We start from the raw sequence: 14,305 nt of genomic DNA, 5'->3' as shown, positions 1-14,305 counted from the left end.
CCCAACTGCCCCCCCCCCCCCCCCCCCCCCACCGCAGGACACTGCAGCCCGCAGGTGGGACAGCGGGACAGTCCCAAAAAAATGGGACTGTCTCTCGAAAATCGGGACAGTTGGGAGGTATGATATATCATCAAACTGATTATACCAATATTCAACATCCTTTTTATTTTACCATTGTGAAAGCTGTTGCAGAGTCTACTAGTTATGGATAGTGTTTTTTAAAGTTTGCATGGGCTTGAGATTTTGGGGGTCATTCCGAGTTGATCGTAGCTGTGCTAAATTTAGCACAGCTATGATCATTCACACTGACATGCGGGGGGACGCCCAGCACAGGGCTAGTCCGCCCCGCATGTCAGTGCAGTGCCACCCCCCCCCCTCCCCGCAGAAGTGTAAAAGGCATCGCACAGCGGCGATGCCTTTGCTCTTCAAGAGTAACTCCCGACCAGCGCAGCTTTAGCGCACTGGCCGGGAGCTACTCGTCGCTCCCCGACCCACAGCGGCTGCGTGTGATGTCACGCAGCCGCTGCGGCCCGCCCCCCCAACGGTCCGGCCATGCCTGCGTTGGCCGGACCGTGCCCCCTAAACAGCGGCTTAACGGCGCCATCCAGCCCCCTCCCACCCAGCGACCACCTCTGCCTCAGAGGCGATCGCTAGGCAACGATGGATGGCATGAGCCGGTGCACTGTTGCGATGGCGCATGCTCAGTTCCGAACCAATCGCTGCGCTGCGAGCAACTGCAGCGAGCGATCGGGTCAGAATGACCCCCTTTATCCTAAAGAGAGTTAGGCCTCATATTCTCTAGCATTTTACTTGTGTTCTAACTTAATTATAATGCAGCAAAAAATGCATATCAAACACAATATTGATATGTTTAAACACAGCAAATGCTAGAAATGGAGCAAGTAGCTTTTGAAAAATGTGACTGCAAAGCAAGTAAAAACATAAATGGGTATGACTAGAACATAATGCAAAAACGTTACGGAATATGCAAAGGTGAAATAAATACTCAATGTTTTAGATGAAGGGTAGGAAAAACAAACTAAGTAAAGTACAGTGTTATATTACCATTTACTAGATAACTTACTGCAAGACGCATTCAGGGATATGTACATTCTCCATAGGAATGATCTGTTCCAAGTCCTCCAGACTGTGCACATACTGTATCTTATTGATAAATTTCACACTGTGAAAAAAGAAAGAAACAGAGATGTGTACACTGTAACAAGCTGCTGTAGTTGGATAGAAATGAATCTCACTATAGTTAGAACAGCGACATTTGCAACCTATAAGTTATCTTGTAAACTTTATAGCAAATACATTATTTCTATTATCATGTAGTGTTCAAGTCTTATTGCTGACACTCTTTGATGTGCCAGGGGAAAAACATTTCCTTTTTCTTTTTTAGAATAACCCCTCCCTTTAGTGCCATTTGAAGGATCTATTAGTGACTCCAGGTGAGTTAGCTCTCAACTTAGATATATTTTTGTATGTGCTATAATCATGTAGCATAATAAGCAATTATATGACCCAGAGTGGGTGCTGTTAGCATTGGGGCTCACCAATGTCAGAGAAGCCTTGACATGGCTTGGTGGCTTAACCATATCTTTGCAAATATATTCAATGGGATGGGTTCGGCATCCCGGGGGTCAGGATGCTAGCGGTCATGTGACCGATGCTGGAATCCCAACACCACTCAGGAAACTGGCGTCGGAACACCAACACCTGACATCCCGAAGGTAAGTATCCGGGTATAGGTTAGAGCCTGGGGAGGGGGGACGGTTAGGGTTAGGTACTACGGGGCTGGGGTAGGGTTAGGCACAAGGGGGGTGGTCAGCCCTAGTAAACCCTCTGACCAAACCATTAGCCTCCACTCTTGGAGGGTTAGCCCTAGCTGCCACTCCCAGAGGGATAGGGTTAAGGTAGGGGAGGGTAAAAATACTCACCCCCTTTGATGTCGGGATCTTCAGTGTTGGGATGCCGCTGTCAGTCATGTGACCACCGGCATCCGGACACTGGTATTTCATACTAAACCCATATGCAACTAACATCTCTGAACTTTCTATTATCACATATTGTTAAAGTCTTATTGCTGATACTCCTTGGTATGCTGGGGGGAAAACGTTTCTCTTTTGCTAGAAAATACATTATTACAGGCACTAGTCTGTATAATCTAGATTATATATTATACATAATATAAATATTAGTTATGGTTTATATAACTATCTCATAAGGAAATGTAAATCCGCTTTTGCTACATCTCAAAACAATGTATTAATAGCTTTTGTTGTCAAAATAAAGTTTCAGACATTAATGGGTCAATTTAACAATAATTTAATTATTCTTTATTTTATATAGTGAATTGATAGCTAAAATCTAGGCTCTATGTGCAGTTGTATGATGTGGCAAGCCGGTCATGCACTGGCATTTCCCCTCAGTTGATCTGCTATTGTTCGATACTGGGATTTTAATTAACAATTGTGCCGTTTTTCATAGCTGTAATAAGAAATAAAGGTTATTGACAAATGTTCTTAAATAGGTTCATAAATGCAACACAAATCTAAATGTTTGGAAGAGGGCGGGTATCTAGGATCCTGACAAGATAACAAATACTGGTAGGGAAGTTAAACTAGGTACACTCCAATTCAATTGTTAGTCCATTCTTTTGATTCCCAACCCTTTCATAAGATATCTTAAGGTGGGTACACACTAGTAGATATATCTGCAGATCAATTGATCTGCAGATATATCTATGTACGGATCGGGCAGTGTGCTGTGCATACACACTGCCCGATCCGTCGGGGGACTGACGTCATGAACTGGGCGGGCGCCCGTCCAGTTCACCTGTCAATCACCGCCGGCCGCCGCAGCATGTGTACGGGCGGTCGGACGACCGCCCCGTACACACACAGCGACGCGCCAATATATCGTTAGATATATTGGCCGTCGGCTGTGCTGCGCAGCCGACGCGATACGTCTGTGAACGACGGAGTTCACAGACGTATCGCCCGTACACACTGGCCGACGGTCCCGCGATGTATCGGCTGTTCAAGAGAACGGACGATATATCGACCAGTGTGTACTGGCCTTTAGAACCTTCACAGAAGAAAATTGGTCTCATCTGATGAATAGGTTTTATGTGTGGTTTAATATTCATCAGATTCCATGGTACAATACTGGACAAAACGTCAATTGTGTACTAGGTGCTGATCTTCCTTTTAATGCTCCTTTAGCGCCTCCTTGTGTCTTTTCAACAGATATTTTAGAAAGATGAGTTTCATTGATTGAAAGCAGATTGCAAAGGTTTGCAGGAAACAGCACTTCGGCACTCGCAGTGGTAATTTGTATTGAAAGTAAAATTGCATTGAAAATATACAGTGTGTACCTAGCTTTAAACACTCATAACACTTATAGTAAGCTGTAATTTATCAGAAGAAACATATAGTGGAAATGTAATAGGGTGTGAGAGATTTTGGTGAAATTCTTCTGTTTATTTAAAGTGGCAATCATTCATTTACATGCAAAACTAGGATGATTTCACCAAAATCTCTCACTTTCTGATTCTCACACCCTATTACATATCCCCTATAGAATCTAAACGTATCATAAGTTTCTGTTATGTATATTATGCACAGGTGTATGCAACTGGTCAAATGCATTTTGCACTGAATATCTAAGTAAATGAAATATAAACAAACATGATCTAATTAGCACATTATAATGCACAACGTATACTTAGGGGTATATTCAATTGCTGTTGATACTGCCGTCTTGTCAGAAAGACATCAGTTTTCGACTTTTTCAGGTCGGAAAGGGGTTCAATACCTGGCTTTTTGTTCTGACAAGTCGGGGAATTCACTTGTCGGAAAGCACGTGGATCATCGGAATAGCCACCGATGCGCGTGCTTCTGTTTGACCAAATTCGACAGGTTTTGGTCCCGTTTCCGACAATCTCAGTCCCAACTTTAAAAAAAAGTTGGATTGAGCAAGGCGTCCACCCGGCCAGGCTCCTCACTCCCGGCAGCGCACCCCGGCCACCGCTGACAACTCGCCGCCGCTGATATCTCCCCCCCCCCCTGACAGCAGCAGCAGGACGGGACACAGAGAATGGCCTCTCATTGACTAGGACTTGTCGGAATGGATCCGACTTTAATTGAATATACCCCTTAGTTGCTTACTTATGGAATGTAAAATAGTGATTGTGATATGCTAATATGTGGAAATCCCGCTAGATTATTAATACTTTTTTATATTAAGAGCATAGCTGATTGGCTCATTAGGTTATGCCAGATAAAGCCAATTCCAGAGGATAAATACACAGAGCTGTCAGTACTGTAACTGCTCAGATGGGTTGGGGATGCCAGCGGTCACGTGACTGACAGCAGCATCCCGACACTGACAATTCCGACACCAGACGGGGTAAGTATTCTACCCCTCCCCCATCCCCTACCCTAACCCTCCTGGGGTGGTGGCGGTTATGGCCCAGTCGCCGCCTATAGGGGAGTGTATTTTCGCTTTGCAAGTGTGCGAACGCATGTGCAGCCGAGCTCTGCAAAAACATTTTGTGCAGTTTCTGAATAGGTCTGAACTTACTCAGCCCTTGCGATGACTTCAGCCTGTCTGGTCCCGGAATTGACAGCAGACACCCGCCCTGCAAACGCTTGGACACGCTTGCGTTTTCCCAAACACTCCGAGAAAACGGTCAGTTGACACCCATAAATGCCTTCTTCCTGTCAAACTTCTTGCGATCGGCTGTGCGAATGGATTCTTCATCAAATCCATCGCTCAGCAACGATCTGCTTTGTACCTGTGTGACGCGCCTGCGCATTGCGGTGCATATGCATGCGCAGTAGTGACCTGATCGCTGCGCTGCGAAAAACGTCAGCGTGCTAGCAGGTCGGAATGACCCCCATAGTTCCTTCGCATGTGCTGGTCAGAATGGTTAAAGTTATGCAGGAATCAATTGTAGACTGAAGAGTGACTGGATCCGAAACTCCGATGGGAGTTTGTCTCTCACCTGTAAAGGTGCCAATCCTATCCAGTGGATTATGGAAGCCAACTCAGCTTTTCAGAATATAAATATGCCTTCATTTCTTTATCAGTTCTCAGTCAGCAAGCTGTTACTCGTCCGTTCATTGTGAAGTAGATGCGATACGAACTTCATTGAGGGGACACAAATTTAATTGAGGAGACCCAAAGTCTAAGATTATGGTTTGACAACCAGACCTGGTCTCCTGGTTTCAAGCTGAGCACATCTTTAGATTTACAGTCAGCAAAAATTTTATAACATGCTGTAGAATTTTCCTAAAAATGAATGTACCGTCTTCCATATTTTGGCAAAACACTGAAGAGAGAGATTTACTGCTGAAACTTCTGGAACTGGCAAAAGTTGGTACCCAAGAACTTAATCAGAAGAAGTGTGCTAATGGTTGTTGTAGGAGAATTTTGCCAGGGCAGATGCTCTATCCAGTCATCCTGGGAAGAGGAAATATACAACCAGAGGAACATTTCCAGGTCTGTGGATGATATGCAGAAGAGAATTTCAGCTTAATCTGTAGCGCAGAGCACAGGGATCTCCAGACCGTGGCTACAAAGTGGGCTCCCCTGTCCAAGATTTTTTCGGCTGGCATACCGTGAAGTCTGAAGATCTTAAGACGTGATGCCAAAGGTAGCCCAGGGTGTGGAATGAAATGGGCCATTTTTGGGAATCTATCCACAATGACCCAGATGGTTTTATGACCCTTCGCAGGAGAAAGATCTGTAATGAAGTCCATGGTGATATGCATCCACAGTCGGCTGGGTATGGAGTGCTGAAGAAGCTGACCAGCAGGTGAACCTCTAGGAACTTTGTGTTGGGCACACTTTACACAGGATGAAATAAAAGCCTGAACATCAGTTTTCATAGCAGGCCTCCAGTAAAAATGCTGGAGGAATTTAATAGTCTTTTGGATTCCTGCATGGCCGGCAAAAAAAAAGAAGCGTGAGCCCAGTGGAGTAACTCCTTCTGAAGTTCAGGAGCTACAAACCTAGCTTAATTGCTAGTAGCTCCTGAATGCAGAGCACCTACCCTGAGCTTCAGTGGTAGTGTGCAATGTGTTATGGCACTACCATCAACCGCTGTGAAGGTGACTATCCATGACAAAGCTTCAGTTGGTAGCTGAAACTTTTGGACATAGGCCCTCATTCCGAGTTGATCGCTCACTAGCTACTTTTAGCAGCCAGGCAAACGCATAGTCGCCGCCCATGGGGGAGTGTATTTTTGCTTTGCAAGTGTGCCAACGCCTGTGCAGCCGAGCTGTGTAAAAACATTTTCTGCAGTTTCTGAGTAGCTCTGGACTTACTCAGCCCTTGCGATCACTTCAGTCTGTCTGGTCCCAGAATTGACATCAGACACCTGCCCAGCAAACGTTTGGACACGCCTGTGTTTTTCCAAATACTCCCAGAAAACGATCAGTTGCCACCCACAAACTCCTTCTTCCTGTCAATCTCTTTCCAATCGCCCGTGTGAATGGATTTTTGGTTAAATCTATAGCTCAGCAACGATCCGCTGTGTACGACGCGCCTGCGCATTGTGGTGCATATGCATGCACAGTAGAGACCTGATCGCTGCGCTGCGAAAAATGGCAGCGAACGATCAACTCGGAATGACCCCATAGTTGGAGGCGATGAGTCCAGAAGTGCAAGAATGGACTTTGGGCTGTAGGCCGGTTTAGTACAACAATAATGGGGGGATTCAGCTTTCTGGAGAGATTCTGTAGCTACTCCCAATTTAACCTCTCCTCCATAAGTTAGTAGTGAACGTTTCCTGGAAAGAGAGAGCAAGCCTTAACCAGATGTTCAGAAGAACCACAGTACGTGCAGAGGTTGTCCTGACGTTGTCTCTGTCACTCTGCAATAGAGAGGCGAGACTGGTTAATCTGCACAGGCTCTTCTCCAGAAGCTGTTGAAGGACTAGACCGATACACTGGATGAGGCTTATGTGATGTAAGTCGACTTTGCTACAAAGCAAAATTAAATCATCAAGTCGAGTCGGCAGATCAGGAGATGCAAGATCATCTTTAACCTTATCAGAGAGACCATTCCAGAATGCTTGTATGAGTGTGTCCTCATTCCTATTAAACACGGATGCCAATATAACTGGATCACTTATTGGTCTACAGTCTTGCCACCTTGGTGCAGAATGTCTGTTTATGCAGACGTCATTCTTCCAGGTTTGTCGAATATTCTTCGGAACGTGGAGATAAACTCAGTATAGTTCAAGAGTATCAGGTCTAATTTCTCCCAGAGTGGGGAGACCCAGTCTAGAGCTTGCTCTAGCAGGAGAGATATGATGTAGGCAACATGAGATCTGGCTGTAGGGAAATTTGCAGCTTGCAACTCGAAATAGATTTTACATTGATTCAGGAATGCACAACAATGCTTGGAGTTCCCGTCAAACTTGCTTGGTAATGACAACTAAAGGCGGTAGACCTACACTGATGTAGGCGTAGATGCTGGCACCATGGGTGGTGGATTAAGCAATAGAAAAAGAAGATCTATCTATTACTAAATTTAATTTAGTTAAATCACATCAATTGTTAGATATATGATCTGATACAAACAGTACATGTCTGTGCGGAATCCCCACCAGTTTTCAGGAAAATGGGTGGTAGTTCAGATGGAGGAGTAGATGGACCAGATCTAGAGAACATTGCTTGTAAATTGTCCAGATGCGTAGACATGTCTTGAATGAACTGCACTAACTGTCTTTGCAAAGTCTCTTAGCTCTGCAAATGAGTCAAAACATCTGACACTGGGTCTACCCTAGAGCCATGACCACTTGCCGAGTCCATCTAGCCAGTGCAAACTGTCACAGGTTGGCTTGTTTGTGTTCCCGGCTTGGTGTTGGGGTTTGGAGGTAGAGTCACAGGCAAATGTACAAGACAAGAAGGCAAGATATTGTTCCTTCGCATGTGCTGGTAAAAATGGTTAAGGTTATGCAGGAACTAGTTATAGACTGAAGAGTGACTGGATCCGATGGGAGTTTTGCGGAACGTCATACTTGAAATGGAATTTGGATGTACACCAGCTGGTACCAGTGAGAACTTAGCTGGCACACTGGGCTAGTTCAGGTGAGGACTTGGCTGTACTCCAGACTGGAACTGGTGAGGCCTTGGCTGAACACTGGGCTGACACTGGTGAGGACTTGGCTGTACACCAGACTGGTGCCGGTAAGAACTTTGACTGTTCATTGGCCTGGAACCAATGAAAACTAGGCTGTACACCAGACTGGAACTAGTGAGGACTTAGCTGAGGAAAGGCCTGATACCAGTGAGAACTTGGCTGTACACCGGACTGGTGCCGATGAGAACTTTGTACCCTGGACTGGAATAGATTAAGGCTGGAACCGGTGAGGACCTTCCCTGTACACCGGACTGTTGCCATTAAAAACTTGGCTGTACACTGGAGGACTTGACTCTACACCGGACTTGGACCGGCGAGGACTTGACTGTACACTGGCCTGGGACTGGAAAGGATATGAATGTACACCAGACTGGGACCAGCAAGGACTTGACTGTACACCAGACTGAGACAGGTGAGGACTTGACTGTATACTGTACTGAGAATGGTAAGGACTTGACTGTACACTGGACTTGGATCAGTGAGGACTGATACACAAGACAGCATCAGAGAATAATGTGAGAGCACTATGGAGCACTGGCGATCTGCTGACTGCCCTGAGAGTCCCTTTATAGGAACTGGTGGCTGCAGATTGGTTGAGGCTGCATGGAACCCAGAAGCAATTATTCCATTGGTGGAACCACAGTCAGCTGATGTCTCAGAACATAGCTGTGCCTGTACTCCCGTGATGGCTGGAACTTCACCATGTGGGACACCGTAGACCAGCAAGGAGACAGAGCACCAGACACTGCAGCCAAAAGCCAGAGGATAGAACACCCATGGCAGCCGAACAAACCCTGGAGACCTTGGACCCCTGCAGCATCACGGAGAAGGCCTAACAGTGCTTGTACAAGTAATCATTAGGGTCTGATTCTGGGGTCCCTTGTCCCAGTCCTGACACCTAATGTATGATGATTATGTCCCTGAGTCAGTGAAAAATAGAAGTTAAATAGAGGTATATTTCAGAAAGACAAACACTTTAGAAGCTTTTTCATATTTCTGATAGATTATATGACCCAATTAAGGATCTGAGAAAAAATACTACACAACAACTTTACAAGAATTATTTAATCATCCAACAAGGAAATAAAAGGTTGTTAACAATATAAACTTCCACTACACTCACATTTTGTGTTGATATTTCAGCAAACATTATGATAAAATCTAAAACGACAAATGATTCTTGTTGCATAGATTCAAACTCTAATTTAGTAATTAAGAGCCATGGGCATATCCCTTGTTCTGACTTTTTACTGTTTTAACTTTGCCAATTAGATATCTGCTACTGCCTGAGTATGTTTCAAGGAGCGTTCATTGAAATAAAGAAAAAATAAGATTTTACTTACCGGTAAATCTATTTCTCGTAGTCCGTAGTGGATGCTGGAAACTCCGTAAGGACCATGGGGAATAGACGGGCTCCGCAGGAGACATGGGCACTTTAAGAAATAATTTAGATTCTGGTGTGCTCTGGCTCCTCCCTCTATGTCCCTCCTCCAGACCTCAGTTAGAGAAACTGTGCCCGGAAGAGCTGACAGTACAAGGAAAGGATTTTGGTAATCCAGGGCAAGATTCATACAAGCCACACCAATCACACCGTATAACTTGTGATAAACTTACCCAGTCAACAGTATGAACAACAACAGAGCATCAGTTCAACGCTGATGCAACCATAACATAGCCCTTATTGAAGCAATAACTATATACAAGTATTGCAGAAGAAGTCCGCACTTGGGACGGGCGCCCAGCATCCACTACGGACTACGAGAAATAGATTTACCGGTAAGTAAAATCTTATTTTCTCTAACATCCTAGTGGATGCTGGGGACTCCGTAAGGACCATGGGGATTATACCAAAGCTCCCAAACGGGCGGGAGAGTGCGGATGACTCTGCAGCACCGAATGAGCAAACACAAGGTCCTCCTCAGCCAGGGTATCAAACTTGTAGAACTTTGCAAAAGTGTTTGAACCTGACCAAGTAGCCGCTCGGCACAGCTGTAATGCCGAGACCCCTCGGGCAGCCGCCCAAGAAGAGCCCACCTTCCTAGTGGAATGGGCCTTAACTGATTTTGGCAGCGGCAATCCAGCCGCAGAATGAGCCTGCTGAATCGTGTTACAGATCCAGCGATCAATAGTTTGCTTTGAAGCAGGCGCACCAAGCTTGTTGGAAGCATACAGGATAAACAAAGAGTCTGTTTTCCTGACTCTAGTCGTTCTGGCTACATAAACCTTCAAAGCCCTGACCACATCAAGCAACTCGGAATCCTCCAAGTCAGTAGTAGCCACAGGCACCACAATAGGTTGGTTTATATGAAAAGATGAAACCACTTTTGGCAGGAATTGTGGACGGGTCCGCAACTCTGCTCTATCCGCATGGAAAACCAGATAGGGGCTTTTATGTGACAAAGCTGCTAATTCTGACACACGCCTAGCCGAAGCCAAGGCTAGCAGCATGACCACCTTCCACGTGAGATATTTCAATTCCACCGTTTTGAGTGGTTCAAACCAGTGGGATTTCAGGAAACTCAACACCACGTTAAGATCCCAAGGTGCCACTGGAGGCACAAAAGGGGGCTGAATATGCAGCACTCCCTTTACAACGTCTGAACTTCAGGTAGAGAAGTCAACTCCTTTTGAAAGAAAATGGATAGGGCCGAAATCTGGACCTTAATGGACCCCAATTTTAGGCCCAAATTCACTCCTGACTGTAGGAAGTGAAGGAAACGGCCCAGCTGGAATTCCTCCGTAGGGCATTCCTGGCCTCACACCAAGCAACATATTTTCGCCATATACGGTGATAATGTTGAGTTGTCACGTCCTTCCTAGCCTTTATCAGCGTAGGAATGACCTCCTCCGGAATGCCTTTTTCCGCTAGGATCCGGCGTTCAACCGCCATGCCGTCAAACGCAGCCGCGGTAAGTCTTGGAACAGACAGGGCCCCTGTTGCAACAAGTCCTGTCTTAGATGAAGAAGCCACGGGTCCTCTGTGAGCATTTCTTGCAGATCTGGATACCAAGTCCTTCGTGGCCAATCTGGAACAATGAGTATCGTTCTCACTCCTCTTTTTCTTATTATTCTCAGCACCTTGGTATGAGAAGAAGAGGAGGAAATACATAGACCGACTGGAACACCCATGGTGTCACCAGGCATCAACAGCTATCTCCTGAGGGTCTCTTGACCTGGCGCAATACCTCTGTAGTTTTTTGTTGAGGCGGGATGCCATCATGTCCACCTGTGGCAGTACCCACCGACTTGCAGTCTGTGCGAAGACTTCCTGTTGAAGTCCCCACTCTCCCGGGTGGAGGTCGTGTCTGCTGAGAAAGTCTGCTTCCCAGTTGTCCACTCCCGGGATGAACACTGCTGACAGTGCGCTTACGTGATTTTCCGCCCAGCAAAGAATTCTGGTGGCTCGCTATCCTGCTCCTTGCGCCGCCTTGTCGGTTTACATGAGCCACTGCGGTGATGGTGTCTGACTGAATCAGAACCGGTTGGTCGCGAAGCAGGGTTTCCGCTTGACGTAGGGCGTTGTATACGGCCCTTAGTTCCAGGATGTTGATGTGAAGGCAAGTCTCCTGACTTGACCACAGACCTTGGAAATTTCTTCCCTGTGTGACTGCTCCCCACCCTCGGAGGCTTGCATCCATGGTCTCCAGGACCCAGTCCTGAATGCCGAATCTGCGGCCCTCGAGAAGGTGAGCACTCTGCAGCCACCACAGGAGAGACACCCTGGCCCTGGGGGATAGGGTGATTAACCGATGCATCTGAAGATGTGATCCGGACCACCTGTCAGGTAAGTCCCATTGAAAGGTCCTCGCATAGAACCTGCCGAAGGGAATGGCCTCGTATGATGCCACCATCCTTCCCAGGACTCGAGTGCAGTGATGCACTGACACCTGTTTTGGTTTTAATAGGTTCCTGACCAGTGTCTTGAGCTCCTGAGCTCTCTCTATCGGGAGATAAACCCTTTTCTGGTCTGTGTCTAGAATCATGCCTAGGAAAGGCAGACGAGCCCTAGGAACCAACTGCGACTTTGGAATATTTATAATCCAGCCGTGTTGCCGTTACACTTCCAGAGAAAGTGCTACGCTGCTCAGCAACTGCTCTCTTGATCTCGCTTTTATGAGGAGATCGTCCAAGTATGGGATAATTGTGACTCCTTGCTTCCGCAGGAGTACCATCATTTCCGCCATTACCTTGGTAATTATTCTCGGTGCCGTGGAGAGGCCAAACGGCAACGTCTGAAATTGGTAATGACAATCCTGTACCACAAATCTGAGGTACGCCTGATGAGGTGGATAAATGGGGACATGAAGGTATGCATCCTTTATGTCCAGAGACACCATAAAATCCCCCCCCCCCTCCAGGCTTGCGATGACCGCTCTCAGCGATTCCATCTTGAACTTGAACCTTTTCAGGTATATGTTCAGGGATTTTAAATTCAATATGGGTCTGACCGAACCGTCCGGTTTCGGGACTACAAACATGGTCGAATAATAACCCTTTCCTTGTTGAAGGAGGGGAACCTTGACCACCACCTGTTGAAGATACAATTTGTGAATTGCAGTTAACACTATTTCCCTCTCGTGGGGTGAAGCCGGCAGGGCTGTCGGTGAGGGGGCATCTCCTCGAAGTCCAGCTTGTATCCCTGAGACACAATATCTATTGCCCAGGGATCCAACAGGGAGTGAACCCACTTGTGGCTGAAATTTCGAAGACGTGCCCCCACCGGGCCTAGCTCCACCTGTGGAGCCCCAGCGACATGCGGTGGATTTTGTAGAGGCCGGGGAAGACTTCTGTTCCTGGGAACTAGCAGTGTTGTGCAGCTTCTTTCCTCTGCCCCTGCCTCTGTCAAGAAAGGACGCACCTCAGACTTTCTTGTTTCTTTGTGATCGAAAGGACTGCATTTGATAATGTCGTGCTTTCCTAGGCTGTGCTGGAATATAAGGCAAAAGATCAGAATTACCAGCTATAGCTGTGGAGACCAGGTCCGAGATCCCTTCTCCACACAATCCTCAGCCTTGTAAGGTAAACCTTCCATATGCCTCTTAAGTCGGCATCACCTGTCCATTGCATGTTCCACAGGACACGTCAAGCAGAAATCGACATAGCGTTGACTCTAGAACCCAGTAGACTAATGTCTCTTTGGGCATGTTTTATATATATATATATATATCTAAGACAGCATCTTTTATATATATATATATATATATCTATATATATAGTATACATATATATATACATACTAGGGTCTCAATCTCTGCTGATAAGGTATCTGTCCACGCTGCTACAGCGCTATAAACCTATGCCGACACAATCGCCGGTCTGAGTAGAGTACCAGAATGTGTGTAAATGGACTTCAAAGTACTTTTACTGCATGCTATCTGCAGGATCCCTGAGGATAGCTGTTAAGTCAGCGCTACCTTTTGGGCAAACGTGACACCCTAGGGGAAGATTCCCATCGTATCCTGGCCCTAGCAGGGAAAGGATACTCCCTGAGAATTCTTTGTGGGAAACTGCAGTCTCTTGTCTGCAGATTCCCGCTCTTTTTCTTCATGAGAGGAGGGAAATTTACCTCAGCTTTCTTCCCCTTAAACAAGTGTACCCTTGTGTCAGGGACAGATGAGTCATCAGTGATATGCAAAACATTTTTTATTACAATAATCATATATTGAATACTTTCCTATCATTTTGGCTGTAACTTTGCATTATCGTAGTCGACACTGGAGTCAGACTCCGTGTCGATATCAGTGTCTATTATTTTGGATAGTGAGCATTGAGAGACTCTGAAGGTCTCTGCGACATAGGGACAGATATGGGTAGATTCCCTGTCTGTTCTCTAATCTTTTGTGCAATAATTTTACCTTAGCACTTAATTTCACATATCCAAACAGGTGTCGGCGTTGTCGACGGAAACACCACTCACACACATTTGCTCCATCTCCTCCTAGGGGAGCCTTTTACCTCAGACATGTCGACACACACGTACCGACACACCACACACTCAGGGAATGCTCATCTGAAGACAATTCCCCCACAAGGCCCTTTGGGGAGACAGAGAGAGAGTATGCCAGCACACACCCCAGCGCTATAAACCCAGGAATAACTACTGATGTGCACCTGACATTTTTCGGGTTTTGTGTTTTGGTTTTGG

General features: G+C 46.2%; 1 protein-coding gene across 2 annotated transcripts in view; it reads right to left on the bottom strand.

Annotated features, from left to right (window-relative positions):
- Nucleotides 1-14,305, bottom strand: part of ATCAY (ATCAY kinesin light chain interacting caytaxin) — a 211,236-nt gene that overhangs the window by 37,891 nt on the left and 159,040 nt on the right. The window contains exon 9 of one of the 2 annotated variants that reach the window (XM_063914851.1): nucleotides 1,085-1,183. In XM_063914851.1, the coding sequence (XP_063770921.1) occupies nucleotides 1,085-1,183 (99 nt within the window). Of the gene's footprint in view, nucleotides 1-1,080; nucleotides 1,184-14,305 lie in introns of those variants that run through there. The other variant, XM_063914852.1, reaches the window with a different exon arrangement.

Source organism: Pseudophryne corroboree, chromosome 1 (assembly GCF_028390025.1).
Source record: "Pseudophryne corroboree isolate aPseCor3 chromosome 1, aPseCor3.hap2, whole genome shotgun sequence".
Lineage (NCBI taxonomy): Eukaryota > Metazoa > Chordata > Amphibia > Anura > Myobatrachidae > Pseudophryne > Pseudophryne corroboree.
Note: the sequence above shows the minus strand (reverse complement) of the source record. Positions and strands in the feature narration are given on the sequence as shown.